The following is a 17,971-nucleotide window of genomic DNA, read 5'->3' on the forward strand; positions in this document are numbered from 1 at the left end:
AGACTCTCCGGAGTGGAGGGTGGGATATAAATCCAATATCTTCTTCATCTTCTTCTTTACCTTTTACCCTTTTTTTAATACCCTAGAGACCAACAATATCTTTGGGGCTATAAGCTTTTAAGAACAAGTGTAAGGCAGTAAGATCAAGCTAGGTACTGTCTGTAGCAGCAGAAAAGTTTAGGAGCACATGAAAGGCTAACAAAATTGGTAGCAGGAGAGGAGCTTTTAGAAGTCTCCCTCCAGATAGTACCTTCACTACAGTCTGAACTGATCCACTTTGTTCATATGAACAAAGGAAGCTGCCTGCTACTGAATCAGGCCAATAGTCCATCAAGGTCAGTATTGCCTACTCAGACCGGCAGCTGCTCTCCAAGGTCTTCCCCATCACCTGTTGCCTGGTCCTTTTAACTGGAAATGCCAAGGATTGAACCTGGGACTTTCTGCATAGAAAGCAGATGCTCTTCGCCACTCAGCCGCATACACCCAAGCCACCTTATACTGAATCCAACGCTCAGTACATCAAAGTAAGTATTGTCTACTCAGACTGGCAGCGGCTCTCCAGGGTCTCAGGCAGAGGTCTTTCCCATCACCTCCTGCCTGGTCCTTTTAACTGGAGATGCCAGGATTGAACCTGGGACCTTCTGCCTGCCAAACATATGTTCTGCCACTGAGCCAGGGTCTCAGGTCAAGGTCTTTCCCATCACCTCCTGCCTAGTCCTTCTAACAGGAGATGCCGGGGATTGAACCTGGGACCTTCTGCATGCCAAACAGAAGCTCTGCCACTGAGCCAGGGTCTCAGGTCAAGGTCTTTCCCGTCACCTCCCGCCTGGTCCTTTTAACTGGAGATGCCAGGATTGAACCTGGGACCTTCTGCCTGCCAAACATATGTTCTGCCACTGAGCCAGGGTCTCAGGTCAAGGTCTTTCCCATCACCTCCTGCCTAGTCCTTCTAACAGGAGATGCCGGGGATTGAACCTGGGACCTTCTGCATGCCAAACATAGGTTCTGCCACTGAGCCAGGGTCTCAGGTCAAGGTCTTTCCCATCACCTCCTGCCTGGTGCTTTTCACTGGAGATGCTGAGGATTGAACCTGGGACCTTCTGCATGCCAAGCAGAGGCTGTACTCCTGAGCTACAAGCCCTCATTTATTACATTTACCATATTTCCTTGCCACTTAACCAGACTGCTTTAAGCAGCTCCCAATAATATCTATAATGACCTATTTAAAAAAAAAAAAAAAAAAACCCTGCACGTCTTGCCAACCGTTAAAGCAGGAAGGGTACTTAAGAATGACCCATGGGTTCTTGCTCCTTGGTGCTTTCTCGTGGGCACAGAAGAGAGCTCAGGAGTTGACAGGGGAGGGGAGGCTAAAGCGGGCGGGGCAGGTGGCAGACAGCAAAGTGGGTCAGGCTGGGTTAATATCTGGTCCCTGCTCAGCCACTGGAGGGGGGGGATTAAAGAAGGGAGAAGCCGCACCCCGCCTCCCTCTTTCTCTTGTCTCTGCACTGAGCTCACGCTCTGCGCTAAAAATACTCCGCATCGCACAGCGAGTTCTTCTCGGCTGATCCGTGATGACCGTCAAGCAAAGTCTCCCCCACTCCATCCCCTCAGCTGGGATTACTGCTCAACAGCACCAGAAGATTGCAGCTGGTGGGAGAAGACCCATCTGTCAGCCCCTCCCCCCATCAGTGCCCCCTGCTGGCCCAAGTTAGGGTTGCCAACTCCAGGTTGGGAAATTTCTGAAGATTTGGGGGCGACACTTGCAGAGTTTCCCTTCCCTTTCCCTTCCCAGTTTGGTGGAGAGCCAGTTTGGTGTAGTGGTTAAGTCTACGGACTCTTATCTGGGAGAACCGGGTTTGGTTCCCTACTCCTCCACTTGCACTTACTAGCATGGCCTTGGGTCAGCCATAGCTCTGGCAGAGGTTGTCCTTGAAAGGGCAGCTTTTGGGGAGCTCTCTCAGCCCCACCCACCTCACAGGGTGTCTGTTGTGCGGGAGGAAGGGAAAGGAGATTGTAGGCCACTCTGAGATTGTCCTTGAAAGAGCAGCTGCTGGGAGAGCTCTCTCAGCCCCACCCACCTCACAGGGTGTCTGTTGTGGGGGAGGAAGGGAAAGGAGATTGTAGGCCACTCTGAGATTGTCCTTGAAAGGGCAGCTGCTGGGAGAGCTCTCTCGGCCCCACCCACCTCACAGAGTGTCTGTTGTGGGTAAGAGAAGATTAAGGAGATTGTGAGCCGCTATGAGTCTCTGATTCAGAGAGAAGGGTGGGGTATAAATCTGCAATTCTTCTTCTTCCCTGCACAGCACTGAGGCAAATGGAGGCTTCAGGATCCTGTAATTTACATTGTACAGATGGCATGGGATGCATCAGCTTCATTTCAGCAGTCAAATTCCTTTGTTGAAACATTTTCTGGTTTTCATAAAATCGTTCCACGATTTGGTCTGTCTTCTGCTTTTGAAACTTTTCTTTGTTTTTTTCATCTCTCAGTACTGTTATTATTCTTTTAGAACTTTCCTTTCTCAGTTTATATGCCAGCCATCTTCCCGGTTTGTTAGCAGATTCGAAGTAATTTTGCCTAGCAGATCTTAACTTTTTCTCCACTTCTTCTACCAGCAATAGATTAAGTTGATGTATTTTTTTTAATCCTTTCTTGAAACTCTTGCTTAGTAGGTTGAGCCTTTAAATTCTTCTCAGCTTTTCCTACATTTTTGAAAATGTTCAGCTTTCTCTTTTCTTTTCTTGGCATTAAATCTAATTGCAGGCCCTCTGAAATATGCTTTAGCTGTGTCCCAAACCACTCGAATCTTCACATGTTGGGTTATATTCTGTTTAAAAAATAGTTCCATTTCTGTTTTAGCCTCTTAAAGGAAGTTTTTATCTTTTAAAATTTGTGTATATAACCTCCAGAACCTTTTCACTCGAGATCCCCTAAATGTTATAGTTATTGGGTTGTGATCTGATATCACTCTTGGTTGGATTTCAGCTTCAAGCAGATCTTCTGGGGCAAGTGATGCTCTGTATTCTTGGTGCTTGGGGGACACAGTGGGAGGGCTTCTAGTGTCCTGGCCTAACTGATGGATCTCCTGATGGCACTTGGTTTTTTTGGCCACTGTGTGACACAGAGTGTTGGACTGGATGGGCCATTGGCCTGATCCAACATGGCTTCTCTTAAGTTCTTCTGTGACACAGAGTGTTGGACTGGATGGGCCATTGGCCTGACCCAACATGGCTTCTCTTAAGTTCTTATGTGACACAGAGTGTTGGACTGGATGGGCCATTGGCCTGACCCAACATGGCTTCTCTTATGTTCTTATGTGACACAGAGTGTTGGACTAGATGGGCCATTGGCCTGATCCAACATGGCTTCTCTTATGTTCTTATGTGACACAGAGTGTTGGACTAGATGGGCCATTGGCCTGATCCAACATGGCTTCTCTTATGTTCTTAGGTGACACAGAGTGTTGGACTGGATGGGCCATTGGCCTGATCCAACATGGCTTCTCTTATGTTCTTCTGTAACACAGAGTGTTGGACTGGATGGGCCATTGGCCTGACCCAACATGGCTTCTCTTATGTTCTTATGTGACACAGAGTGTTGGACTGGATGGGCCATTGGCCTGATTCAACATGGCTTCTCTTCTGTTCTTCTGTGACACAGAGTGTTGGACTGGATGGGCCATTGGCCTGACCCAACATGGCTTCTCTTATGTTCTTATGTGACACAGAGTGTTGGACTGGATGGGCCATTGGCCTGATCCAACATGGCTTCTCTTATGTTCTTATGTGACACAGAGTGTTGGACTGGATGGGCTGTTGGCCTGATCCAACATGGCTTCTCTTATGTTCTTCTGTGACACAGAGTGTTGGACTGGATGGGCCATTGGCCTGACCCAACATGGCTTCTCTTATGTTCTTCTGTGACACAGAGTGTTGGACTAGATGGGCCATTGGCCTGATCCAACATGGCTTCTCTTATGTTCTTATGTGACACAGAGTGTTGGACTGGATGGGCCATTGGCCTGATCCAACATGGCTTCTCTTATGTTCTTCTGTGACACAGAGTGTTGGACTGGATGGGCCATTGGCCTGACCCAACATGGCTTCTCTTATGTTCTTATGTGACACAGAGTGTTGGACTGGATGGGCCATTGGCCTGATCCAACAGGGCTTCTCTTATGTTCTTATGTGACACAGAGTGTTGGACTGGATGGGCCGTTGGCCTGATCCAACATGGCTTCTCTTATGTTCTTCTGTGACACAGAGTGTTGGACTGGATGGGCCATTGGCCTGATTCAACATGGCTTTTCTTATGTTCTTCTGTGACACAGAGTGTTGGACTGGATGGGCCATTGGCCTGATCCAACATGGCTTCTCTTATGTTCTTCTGTGACACAGAGTGTTGGACTGGATGGGCCGTTGGCCTGATCCAACATGGCTTCTCTTATGTTCTTCTGTGACACAGAGTGTTGGACTGGATGGGCCGTTGGCTTGATCCAACATGGCTTCTCTTATGTTCTTCTGTGACACAGAGTGTTGGACTGGATGGGCCGTTGGCCTGATCCAACATGGCTTCTCTTATGTTCTTCTGTGACACATCTATAGTGATTGCCACTAATAAAATTCTCCTGTCTTCTGAGGCAAATCGTAATTGTGGATTAAATTTATCTTTTGCATATATTGCCAAGTCTCTCTTCTTGTTCAAGTCAGTCGCTACAAATGCATTTCCAAATTTTTTATTTTCCAGAAGGCGTTGATCTTTTGACAATATGCGAGTTTCTTGCAAACAAATTATGTCCACCCCCAGTTTAGCTAAATATTTGAAAGTCTTCCTCCTTTTTATGAGGGAGTTAAGGCAATGGCAAACAACCCTGTAAAAAGTCTGCCGTGAAAACGTTGTGAAAGCAACGTCACCCCAGAGTTGGAAACGACTGGTGCTTGCACAGGGGACCTTTCCTTTCCTGATTCCATTAACGTTAATAGAGACTAATGATGCCATTATAGAGAGCCAGTTTGGTATAGTGGTTAAGTGTATGAACTCTTATCTGGGAGAACCGGGTTTGATTCCCCACTCCTCCACTTGCAGCTGCTGGAATGGCCTTGGATTAGCCATAGCTCTTGCAGAGCTGTCCTTGAAAAGGCAGCTTCTTGGAGAGCTCTCTCAGCCCCCCCCCCACCTCACAGGGTGTCTGTTGTGGGGGAGGTAGGGAAAGGAGATCGTAGGCCACTCTGAGACTCTGTCCTTGAAAGGGCAGCTTCTGGGAGAGCTCTTTCAGCCGCCCCCCTCCCACCTCACAAGGTGTCTGTTGTGGGGGAGGAAGGGAAAGGAGATCGTAGGCCACTCTGAGACTCTATCCTTGAAAGGACAGCTGCTCTCAGCCCCACCCACCTCACAGGGTATCTGTTGTGGAGGGAGAAGATATAGGAGCTTGTAAGTAGCTCTGAGTCTCTGATTCAGAGAAAAGGGCAGGGTATAAGTCTGTAGTCTTCTTCTTCATTGTCATCATTATTTAGCATCTGCGAAAGCACCCCACAGGTATGCAAGCCGCAAATGTGTTCTATAGATTTTCTCATCTCCATACATTCGACAGCTATACCATTTCCAGCATGGAAACGACTGCTGTCTAAAAATAGGAATGAATAAAGTGACCTACATTCTCATGTTCTCTGTGTGTGTCATTTCTCCCCAGTTCTTTTCCATCTTTGCGTTTGCAACGTGCGGCAGCTACACCGGAGAATTCCGCTTGAGCGTTGAATGCGCTAACAAGAGCGAGAGCGACCTCAGTATAGACGTGGAGTTCTCCTATCCCTTCCGGTGAGTTGGTGGGTGCAGCCACAAAATGGCTTCCGCAAAGGCGGAGCCGGCCACAAAATGGCTGCCACAGCTTACCTTTAGTCACACAGCGAGGCCTCTTCTGGTGTACTGGCAGCTGATACCAGAGCAACATATATATTTTTTTGAAATTACTATTTTTTAATTGAAGTAAAATTTAAAATTACCATGATAAGAATTCATGTTCGATAACATTTTTTACAGAAATATAGTAACGTAAATTTACAAAGTAAAAATATAAACAGAATTATTTATGAATGTCATCTAAAGTGAAATATAACACAATCGACAGAATTTCTGGTGTTTTAGTGTTATTTACATTGAACTGAGTATAGCTTTTGGCTATGAAACTGAAAATTCCTATATGTCTATCATATCTAATCACTTCTCTACCCTGATCTCGAAAAAGATCTTTCATAACCATTTCTGTAATTGGGACAATTGATCAAGTATGAAATTTTGATTTGCCCAATTATTCTAACAGAGAGAACCATTTCTCAGCAAAATTAGTACTTATAGGAAATTGCAGGGATCTATTAGTTAAAGCGATGGTATTCCCTGTAGTAATGTATGGCTGTGAGAATTGGACCACAAGGAAGGCCGAGTGCAGAAGAACAGATGCTTTTGAGCTGTGGTGCTGGAGAAGACTCTCGAGAGTCCCTTGGACTGCAAGAAGATCCAATCAGTCAGTCGTAAGGGAAATCCACCCAGACTGTTCCCTGGAAGGACAGATGCTGAAGCTGAAGCTCAGATACTTTGGCCACCCAATGAGAAGGGAGCACCCACTGAAGAAGACCCTGATGCTGGGAAAGACAGAAGGCAAAAGAAGATGAGATGGCTGGACAGCATTACTGAAGTAACTAACATGAATTTAAACGGATTTCGGAGGATGGTGGAAGACAGAAGGGCCTGGCGTGACTTGGTTCATGGGGTTGCAAAAAGTCAGACTCAACCGTCAACTGAACAAAATAGCACAAATCATATCAATTTTTTGTTGTTCGGAACAACACAAATTAGATACGATTTGTGCTATTTCCCATTACACACTGGTCCCACAGTTTGCTGTACCATAGCAAATTTTAAAAATCTGCACAGCCCATCATATCTCCAGTGGCCAATCAGAAGCCTTGTTGGGTGAAAGCCCCAATTGACCCTGCCCTAGGGTTGCCAAGTCCAATTCCAGAAATATCTGGGGACTTTGGGGGTGGAGCCAGGAGACTTTGGGGGTGGAGCCAGGAGACATTGGGGTGGAGCTAGGAGCAAGGATGTGACAAGCACAATTGAACTCCAACGGGAGTTCTGTCCATCACAATTAAAGGGACCACACAGTAGTCCAATGAGATGGTATTGTTTCTGAATGCTCCTCCTTGCACAGAAAAAGGGACTTTCTGCAAACACAATACCAGCAGCCCAGGGAGAAGAGACTGAAACCCTCCAGTCCAGATTTTTTTTTGTGTAAAGAACCCCCTCCACTTTTTGTCTAGGCTATCATCCCCCAACTGCTATCATGCACTTGTTCTCTGAGGTGGTACAGCCCTCCCCACAAAGCACCTGAGGACTCTACCACCACCCCCACGCACTGGGTCAGGGGTAGCCAAACTTGTTTAATGCAAGAGCCACATAGAATCAACATCAGATGTTTGGGAGCTGCAAGCCATGACCAGCAGATGTCTGAGAGCTGCAAGACAAGGAAGGGATACAAATAGATGGAGGGGGAGGGAGGTGGAAAGAAAGTAACTTTAGTTTTAATGAGGGGGTGGGGGCTTCGAGAGTCACACAATATGTGACACAGTTTAGCCACCCCTGCACTGGGTCAACCCAAGGAAGGCCACTCACCAGCTGCTTAAGGTCCTCCTGAAGGCAGGCCGGCCGGCTGCTGCTCGAACTCATAGCGGGTGGTCTTGGCCACCACCACCACCCGAGAGGGGCGGAACCCCCCGCCGGCGGCCTTCGAGGGGAGCTCGGAGGAAGCATCCGTGCTGAGGTGCCGTGGCTTCCTCAGCGGCGGCTCTCCCTGTGCCGCCCTCCACTCCCTGTTCAAATCCTCGGGGTGGCGCCAGCAGCATCATCACCATCAACGGCGCTTCACCTTAACGTCCAAGCTTACCCTCCTCGCCTCCGCCGGGCGGTGAAGCGCAGTTGATGGTGATGATGCTGCTGGTGCCGCCCCGAGGATTTGAACAGGGAGCGGAGGGCGGCGCAGGCAGAGCCGCCGCTGAGGAAGCCAGGGAGGCAGGTCATAGCCCCGGGGGCTTCGGAACGTCCTGCGGGCGCTGCCGCCGCCACAGACCGAGGCTAGACAGCCGCGAGCCGGCCGGCCCGCCTTCCCTCAGCCTGCTCTTCAACTGCACGGCACGCGCTCTCGAACGGAGCCACTGCGCATGCGGCCCGCCCATTCCACTTCAGAGGCGGAGCTGGCGATGCCGCTGCGCCGCCGCTGCCCCCTCCCTGCCCCATCCCAGCTGCTTCTCCGAGATGGACCCAGCCTGAGCCCATCTCGGAGGAGCAGCCATGGTGAAGCGGAGAAGGGGCGGCTCGCCACGCTCCTTCGCGCCGTTTCTTCCCCTGCTTCCGTTTCTTTGGGGAGCGGGGGAAGAGGCTGGAAAACCTGGGGTCCCCCGCTAGGGCGGGAGGATTGGGACCCCTACCCTGCCCACTTTCTAAAATCCCCTGTGGACACAGGTGGGCACCATGTTAAGGATCCCCAGGGCATTTTTTTTGTAGCAGGAACTCCTTTGCATATTAGGCCACACACCCCTGATGTAGCCAATCCTCTTGGAGCTTACGGTAGGCCTTGTACGAAGAGCCCTGTAAGCTCTTGGAGGATTGACTACATCAGGGATGTGTGGCCTAATAGGAAAAGGAGTTCCTGCTACAAAAAAGAGCCCTGGGCAGCCCTATCCTAGATCAATAGCTACTCTATTGGTGCGACTGATCGACCTTCTGCTATTCTCTGCTTCCCCTTCCAGGCTCCACCAGGTATATTTTGATGCTCCGGCTTGTAAAGGACGTGAGTTGGAGAAAGTCTTCTTGGTCGGCGACTACTCCTCCTCCGCCGAGTTCTTCGTCACCATCGCCGTCTTCGCTTTCCTCTACTCCCTGGCTGCCATCGTGGTCTATATCTTCATGCAAGACAAGTACAGAGAAAACAACAAGGGACCCATGATTGTGAGTTCCTGACCTCGCCCGGGTAAAAAGTGGGGTTGCCAAGTCCAACTCAAGAAATATCTAGGGACTTTGGGGGCAGAGCCAGGAGACTTTGGGGGTGGAGCCAGGAGAAAGGTTGGGACAAGCGTAATTGAACTCCAAGGGAATTGAAAACAAATCAGCCAGTATCATAATGCCCCTGTATAAATCGATGGTGCAGTCTCATTTGGAATACTGTGTACAATTCTGGTCACTGCACCTCAAAAAGGATATTTATTATAGCATTGGGAAAAGTGCAGAAAAGGGCAACTAGAATGATTAAAGGTTTGGAACACTTTCCCTATGAAGAAAGATTAAAACGCTTTGGGCTCTTTAGCTTGGAGAAACGTCGACTGCAGGGTGACATGATAGAGGTCGACAAGATTATGCACGGGATGGAGAAAGTAGAGAAAGAAGTCCTTTTCTCCCTTTCTCACAATACAAGAACTTGTGGGCATTCAATGAAATTGCTGAGCACTCAGGTTAGAACTGATAAAAGGAAGTCCTTCTTCACCCAAAGGGTGATTAACACGTGGAATTCACTGCCACAGGAGGTGGTGGCAGCTACAAGCATAGCCAGCTTTAAGAGGGGTTTAGATAAAAATATGGAGCACAGGTCCATCAGTGGCTATTAGCCACAGTGTATGTGTGTATATAAAAATTTTTGCCACTGTGTGACACAGAGTGTTGGACTTGATCCAACATGGCTTCTCTTATGTTCTTATGTTCTTATCACCTCCTGCCTGGTCCTTTTAACTGGAGATGCTGGGGATTGAACCTGGGACCTTCTGCATGCCAAGCAGAGGCTCTGCCACTGAGCCAGGGTCTCAGGTCAGGGTCTTTCCCATCACCTCCTGCCTGGTCCTTTTAATTGGAGATGCAGGGGATTGAACCTGGGACCTTCTGCATGCCAAGCAGAGGCTCTGCCACTGAGCCAGGGTCTCAGATCAAGGTCTTTCCCATCACCTCTTGCCTGGTCCTTTTAACTGGAGATGCTGGGGGTTGAACCTGGGACCTTCTGCATGCCAAGCAGAAGATCTTCTACTGAGTCACAGGCCATCCTAAATGAGTCTTGTTTGAATGCCTAAAGCGGGATTTTTAAATTACATGAAGAAAGGTTAGAGGGGGAGGTCGTGAATTATTTGCTTTAGAAATAGTTATCTGCTAGTCCAGAGATTCCCAACCTTTTGGAGCTTGCCGACACCTTTGGAATTCTGACACAGTGTGGTGGGTGCAGCCCACAAAATGGCCGCCGCAGTTTAAGCAGCGTTTTTCAAAATCAAATCTCCAATGGCCAAACAGAAGCAAAAGCTTCTAAAAACGCGTGGGCACCAGGAAAGGTGTCAGCAGACACCATTGCACCCATAGACACCACACTCCTTTTATTCATTCTATTTTAAAATAATCCTTTTATTTATTTTGTTTTATTCGTTTTATTGAATTAACATCCCACCCTTCCTGCAAGCAGGCTTAGGGCTGGTAACATCAGATTTCGAAGAACGGAAATCAAACATCCCTGCATTAGGCTTTAGTAAATGCTTGGTAACTGCAGGGCGTTTTTGAGCAAGAACGCACAGGAACACAGTTCCCGCTGGCTAGACCAGAGCTCCAGCTCAAAAAAAGATCTCTGGCAGGGGGAAGGCTTTAGGCAGCCATGCATTCCCAGATCGTGTGCTCCGTCCTTTCTGCCACCTCCAGCTTCCAGTAGGCTTGTCAAGAGAGCGAGAGATGTGGAGGCGGCCACAAGTGCCCCTCATGGGCAGGGCCGGTGCTGGGCCTTTTGCCACTCCCGGCAAGGTTCTGCCCCCTGCCCCTGCAGTGGGGGAGGGCCCCCAGCTCAGCGCCTGCCCAAATGTGGGCCCCTTTGCACGGAAGGCTCATCTTGAGGAGCCCTCCATGCAAACGCCCACCTCACCCTCCGCTTGACCTCCCCGCTGTGCGGAGAAACCGAACAAGGCCGAATGGCCCCGTTTACACAGAGGGCTCCTCAAGATGAGCTCTCCATACAAATACCCACACCCCCGCTCGGCCTCCCCATAGTACGGGGAAGCCGAACGGGGCTGGATGGCCCCGTTTGCACCAAGAGTCACCTCCCCGCAGCACGGGGAAGCTGAGAGGGGCTGGATGGCCCTGTTTGCACAGCGGGCTCCTCTTGAGGAGCCCGCTGTGCAAAGTGCCCCCCCTCGACTTTCCCGCAGCGCAAGAAAGTCTCAGACAGGGGAAAGACACAGACCAGCTGGCCTACAAGGAGGGAGCGGCATAGGCTATATGCGCCCTAGACAGCTGCCTACATCGCCTACTCCCACACGCTGGCCTTGCTCATAGGGGAAGCTGGGCCTGCCGCTGCCTGCTTCACGGCATGTGGCTATCTCCCGCCGTGTTTGGAGGGGGGGCAAAACAAACGTCTCTCATTGGGCTGTGTGAGAACAGACATCCATGAAATGCAGCTGACAGGACTTTCCGGTGTCAATATGTCAAAAGTTACCTACAGGTGATGTCACTTCCTGTGATGTCAGGGTGTGTGGCCTGATATGCAGATAGGTTCCTGCTGGGCTTCTTCGACAAAGAAGCCCTGGGTAACTGGTTTCTGAATTGGCCTGTAAGAGCTTAAGAAGGAGGAAGAGGGGCTTCCAAGCCCTTTCTTCCTCAGAGGTAAAATTTGAACCGTAATTTGAGGTAAAAATTGAGATGGAAACTTCCATGCTCAGTGTGACGATCACCCCATTACTCCATCGGTGCCCCGTTTCCTCCTTCAGAGCGGCGTAGTTCTGAGCTGGTCTTTCTACCACAGGATTTCGTCGTCACGGCTGTTTTCACCTTCATGTGGCTGGTGAGCTCCTGCGCTTGGGCCAAGGGTCTATCAGATGTCAAGATGGCCACCGATCCTGACAAGGTGATTGAAGGCATGAAGGTGTGTGAAGACAAAGCCAACACCTGCAAGGAGATCCGGGAGCCAGTCACCTCTGGCCTCAACACGTCTGTGGTGAGTCCTCCTATATACAACAGGGATATGTGTGTGCTGGGTTGGGTTGCCAGGTCCTGTTGCCATGATTGGCAGAGGAATTTAGAGGGTGTTCCAGGAATGGGTGGGACATTTTGCAATGCACTGATGTAAACCAGAAGTGACATCATTGTCACTTTTTTACTCTGTGGTAAAATTGGCATCAAACCTAAAAGTTTTGCCCAAAAAACCAGTGTGTTGTCCCTGATACAATGATATCACTTCTGTGTGACACATCTGTTTGGGGGCGCAGTTTCCTGCGGCAAAAGCCCCCAAAGCCAAGGGGATTCCCCACCCAGACCTGGAGAATGGCAGTCCTAGCTGGGGAGGGTGGGCATTGTTTGTACGTTTGTTCACCCGATGCCAAGTATTTTGAACACCAATTATGTCTTACCATATCATATATGCAGGGCTTTTTTGAGCAGGAACGCACTGGAGTGCAATTCCAGCTGGCTTGGTGTCAGGGGGCGTGGCCTGATATGCAAATCAGTTCCCGCTGATCTTTTTCTGCAAAAAAATTCCCTGCGTGAAACAATGGTGATGTCAGGGTGTGTGGCCTAAAATGCAAATGAGTTCTTGCTGGACTTTTTCTACAAAAAAAAAATCCCTGCGTGAAACAATGGTGATGTCAGGGGGTGTGGCCTAATATGCTGGTCTTTTTTTAAAAAAAATTCCTTGCATGAAACAATGGTGATGTCAGGGGGTGTGGCCTAAAATGCAAACCAGTTCCTGCTGGTCTTTTTCTACAAAAAAATTCCCTGCGTGAAACAATGGTGATGTCGGGGGTGTGGCCTAAAATGCAAATGAGTTCCCGCTGGACTTTTTCTACAAAAAGTCCAGCAGGAACTCGTTTGCATTTTCTACAAAAAAGTCATGTGAAACAATGGTGATGTCGGAGGGGGCGTGGCCTAATATCAAATGAGTTCCTGCTGGGTTCTTTCTAAAAAAAGAAAGTCCTACATATATGTCTCTGTGGGGGGGGCACATCAGATGGAATATCAGGTTGTCAACTCAGGGTTGGGAAATTCCAGGCGCTTTGGGGTGGAGCTTGGGAAAAAAGGGGTTTGGGGGGGGGGGACTTCAGCTGAGTATCCTGCTATAGGGAGAAATTAGGGGGTTCAAGGTTAAAACCAATAAATACACAACATAAATATTACAAACTATACAAAAAAAACATTTGTTTCTTGCAAATCAAGTGTTTAAAAAGTTGTAGGCCCCAATAATAAGAATTTCAAATTGTACAATGTGCACAATTACAGTGGGAAAATGTATGGAATTGTTTTTATTGTATATTCTATTTTTAAAAATATATATATATTTGATGTGGTTTTTGTTAGCTGCCTTGAGCCCATTAGGGAAGGGCGGGATATAAATTTGATAAAATAAAAAAATAAACAATTAGGACCTTATGCACATTTGTTCAATGATTCCAAATGTAAATTACGTTCTGAGAAATATCAGTAACTCACTGCAAAGATATACTATATAGGCCTTATATGACATTGCCTTGGGTCCAGGGCTTTTTTCTGTAGCAGGAACTCCTTTGCCTATTAGGCCACACCCCCCTGATGTAGCCAATCCTCCAAGAGCTTACAGGGGTCTTTGTACAGGGCCTACAGTAAGCTCCAGGAGGATTGGCTACATCAGAGGTGTGTGGCCTAGGGTGACCATAATGTCTGAAGGCCAGCCAGGGACACCTTGGGGGGGAAGGGGGGAGGCAGGGGCGCGCGCGCGAAGCGCGCCTGCTGCCGGAAACAGCCCCAGAAAAAAAGCCCCAGTTGGCAATGGAGAGCAGATTAAGAGGAGTGAATGAGAATCAGGGACGGAAGACAAAGGACAGCAATTAGCCACTTGGCATGCCCGTCTCTGGATGGGGAAGGAGTCTGTGTCCAAGAATGACTCTTTCCTTTCCCGTCCCTTGTTCCTTGTGTCCCCAGGTCTTCGGCTTCTTGAACCTGGTTCTTTGGCTGGGCAACTTGTGGTTCGTCTTTAAAGAGACAGGTTGGACCGCCCCGTTCATGAAGTACCCACCCGCCCAAGAGAAGCAGCCAGCGCCCGAAACCTACGGAGATGCCTACAACCAAGCCCCGGGCTACGGACAGCAGGACACATATGGGCAACAGGGAGGCTATCAGCCAGATTACAGCCAACAGGGCTACGGTCAGCAGGGAGAGTACGGCCAACAGGCCAGTTACGGCCAAGGCGGGCCCACTTCCTTCTCAAATCAGATGTAGGCGGGTGAGTTCTGTTGCTGGGGAGGACGGTCCTCAGGTCTTATTCAGGGCTCACATGCTACAGACAGGGCTTTTTCAGTGGTGGTCCCTCATCTTTGGAATGCCTTTCCCCCTTGAGACTCGCCTAGTTCCTACCTTATGCTCTTTTAGGCAGGGCTTTTTTTGTAGCAGGAACTCCTTTGCCTATTAGGCCACACACCCCTGATGTAGTCAATCCTCCAAGAGTTTACAGGGCTCTTAGTACAAAGCCTACTGTAAGCTCCAGGAGGATTGGCTACATCAGGGGGATGTGGCCTAATATGCAAAGGAGTTCCTGCTACAAAAAAAAGCCCTGCTTTTAGGCACCTGGACGAAACACTTGTTTTTATCCCAGTTTTTAATTAAGGAATTTGATCTTTTAAAATTCATTAAATAGTTATGGGCTCTGCCGCACTGTCATTTTCCTCGTTGGTGTGTCCCTATGCGTCAGGATTTTTTTTCCTGCTCTGAATGTATTTTGCACCCTCTAGTGTTCGATTCGATATTACTTCGCTGTGTGTCTGGCCTATCTCCATGCAGATTTAGTATGGGACGTATAGTGATGTAATATCAAATCATCCACTAGAGGGAGCAAAACACTCATGGAAAAGAAGAAAACCCCAGAAGAAATAGGGACACACAAGGCTGTGATCACACACACTAAATAATCCGCTTTCAATCCTCTTCCAATGCACTTTCCAACCAGATTGTAAAGTGCAAATTGGCAAAATCCAGTTGGAAAGTGGATTGAAAATGCGTTCTTAAGTGTGTGTGATGACAGCCACAAGTGATACACCTTTACTGAGTATATCACTGAAAGCTCTGTTGGCCATATAATACAGTACAGGTCTTCTTGAGTTTTATGCTGCTTTGATTATTTTTATCATGTTTTATTTGGGGACCTGCCTCAAGCAGAGTCTCTGGGGAGGTGGTGGTATGGAGCAGGGGCGGCCAAACTGAAGCTCAAGAGCCACACGTGACTCTTTCACACATATTGTGTGGCTTTCGAAGCCCCTGCTGTCCCATTGTCTGGCTTCGAGAAGGCATTTCTCTTTAATTTATTTCTCTAAGTCAAGCCAGACAGCAGCTTGCAGAATGCATTTAAAGTTAAAGTTGCTTTCTTTCTACCTCTCCTTCCCTCCTCCCTTCCGCATCTGTTTTCCTCCCTCCCTCCCTCCCTCAAACATCTGATATTTATTCTATGTGGCTCTTATGTTAAGCAAGCTTGGCTACCCCTGATATAGTGGGAAATGAATAAATATCTCCTTCAATTACGCCTAATCTGAGCAGAGGATCTATAGAGACTTACAGGATCTGGCAATTCGGACGTACTTGCCCTCCCACCCAAGGCTGCCCCTCCATGATCCTCTAGATCAGGGGTGGCCAACGGCAGCTCTCCAGATGTTTTTTGCCAACAACTCCCATCAGCCCCAGCCAGCATGGCCAATGGCTGTGGCAGATGGGAGTTGTCGGCAAAAAACATCTGGAGAGCTACCGTTGGCCACCCCTGCTCTAGATTCTCAGGGGCAGAAGCAGGCTAATATCTCACCCCCCCTTGATTCTTCCCCCCTTTTAACTGACTCTCAGCTGACACAAAAGTTACATGCTCCTGCATCAATCTGTTTGCTCTGGGCCCATATTTTCCTGAGCTAAGACACAAATGTGTGAGCTGGAGGCTAAAAAACTGTGAGATACTTTAGAGGGAACACTGGTTACAGCTAATGCTCTCTCCATGCTGTGGAGTCTTGTGAGCAAAAATTCTATTTTGTGAGCTACTGGAATGAAAGTTGTGAGGTCCTGTCTAAATTCGTTTGCTCCGGGGCCATTTTTTCACTTGCAAAGACAAAAATGGGTGAGCTGGAAGCTAAAAAATGGTGAGCTAGCTCACACTTAGCTTAGAGGGAATGCTGGTTACAACATACAAAATAACATAATTAGGTAAAACCTAAGTATATTAAACAGTTGTGTCGCAGTGTCCCTGGGGACTGGTGTGTGTCTGACTGCAGTGTTGGGTTGCCAAGTTCCTCTGCTGCTGCCATGGAGTTTTCCACGATTCCTAGAGTGCCACATCAGAAATGTTCTAAGATTCGTGGTAAACCCCTATGGTACCATAGAGTTTTTAGTGCAAGTCCTAGAGTGTCCCCGGCATGATGACTTCACTTCCGGGTGATGCCCTACTACAGTGTCCTTTGTGGGCTGGCCTCTCTTGTCAGCCATTGTTCATCTGCTTTTCTCTCTCTCTCCCCACAGGTCCCTACCCCCAGTAGGAGGCATTGTGAGGAGGAAGACGCCGTCCTGTCCCCGCCCCCCGTGTCCCCTCGTGCAGGGGAGAGGGGGGGCCAGTGGGTGCTCGCGCTGGGAGGGGGCTGGCGGGGTCCTCTCCCGGATGAATGTAGATGTTTGTGCTGTTTATATATATATTATATATATATATGAGAAAATTACAACTAGAGATAGACCGCCCCCCCTCCCACTGCCTCAAGCACACACAAACACACACACACACACTGCCCGACAACATGACCGAACCCACCCCCGGGGACATCTCCTTGGCCGTATGCTATTACCTTGCTCCCCTACCCCGAGCTCCCTAGCTCCTTGGCTAAATATACCCACATACCCTTCTCTCTGTCCCACCCATTTTCCTGCCCTGTCCCTGGTCCATCCCATCCCATTCCACCCAATATTATGGAAGACACCGCATGGCTCTCTCCACCTCCGGATATTCCTCCCGTCTCATCGCTAAATCCCATGGCCCTCTTCCGTCTCCCCTCTGGACGCCCCTGCTGGAAGCAAGTTGTGTGTGGTTGAGGTGGGGGGGCAGACAATCTGCCGGGGGGGTCTTATTTTGACGTCTTCCGGATCCGGGGCGGTTTGGGGTATCTCAATGTCAGGCAGGTCTAGGGGGCTCCAGGGAATTGTGGGGGGGGACAAATCTAGCACTTCAAGTGAAATTCAAGGCCACGAGGGATTGGGGGTTTGGGAGACCTAAACATTATGGTAATTCTCTCCAACTTTCCTTTCTGGGTGGTCCATACTGGGGGTGGGGAGACGGGGGTGAGTCTAGGAGGAACTCGCAGCGTTGGAATACTTGTGGGTTTCTCGGGGGAGTGTCTAGTAGAAAAGAACGAGAGTCCGGTAGCACCTGCAAGACTAACACAATCTGTGGCAGGGGAGGAGCTTTTGGGAGTCACTGCTCACCTCAGCAGATACAGCTGGAACGTGAGTCCATCTGTCCTACATTTTGGAGAGTGGAGTGGTTCCAGATGCCGAATGATACGCAGAGGGGTAGCAGGTGTGGAGAAATCGGCATTGGTCATGAGACAGGAAACCCGAGGTCTCAATTCGTTCCAGGAGGATGTTTTGTCTTGAGCTTCATTATCAGTTGCAATTCAGCGGGGGCAGGGAGGGGAGGGGCGTTTTGTCATCTTTGCAGAGGGATTGGTCCTGTTGGGGAAGCAGAAGGCAAACGGGAGCTAAACACCGGTCTTTCTGGGAAAGGGGTCAGAGCCCCACTATTTCCCCTAATACCAGCATGTATGCCATGATAACCAGTGCGGATGGGGCTGACAATTCTCCGGAGCGGGGGTGGGGGGGAATGAGGGGAAGACTCCGAACCCTATCTTTTTCCCCCCGTGCTATTTTTTAATTTCTTCTGCTCTCATTAATTCTCTCTCTTTCACTCATCTGGAAGTACATATT

The 17,971-nt window shown here is 49.0% G+C and overlaps 1 protein-coding gene across 2 annotated transcripts in view; it reads left to right on the forward strand.

The window, feature by feature from the left end:
* The window catches only part of SYP (synaptophysin), a 41,259-nt gene extending 24,598 nt beyond the window's left edge, over nucleotides 1–16,661 (forward strand). Inside the window, exons 3-7 of one of the 2 annotated variants that reach the window (XM_060251913.1) lie at nucleotides 5,688–5,812; nucleotides 8,800–8,998; nucleotides 11,808–11,999; nucleotides 13,955–14,255; nucleotides 16,520–16,661. In XM_060251913.1, the coding sequence (XP_060107896.1) occupies nucleotides 5,688–5,812; nucleotides 8,800–8,998; nucleotides 11,808–11,999; nucleotides 13,955–14,251 (813 nt within the window). In that variant the 3' untranslated portion in view covers nucleotides 14,252–14,255; nucleotides 16,520–16,661. Of the gene's footprint in view, nucleotides 1–5,687; nucleotides 5,813–8,799; nucleotides 8,999–11,807; nucleotides 12,000–13,954; nucleotides 14,263–16,519 lie in introns of both variants that reach the window. The other variant, XM_060251914.1, reaches the window with a different exon arrangement.
* Nucleotides 16,662–17,971: the final 1,310 nt, after the last annotated feature.

This window comes from Heteronotia binoei, chromosome 13 (assembly GCF_032191835.1).
Source record: "Heteronotia binoei isolate CCM8104 ecotype False Entrance Well chromosome 13, APGP_CSIRO_Hbin_v1, whole genome shotgun sequence".
NCBI classification, from domain to species: domain Eukaryota; kingdom Metazoa; phylum Chordata; class Lepidosauria; order Squamata; family Gekkonidae; genus Heteronotia; species Heteronotia binoei.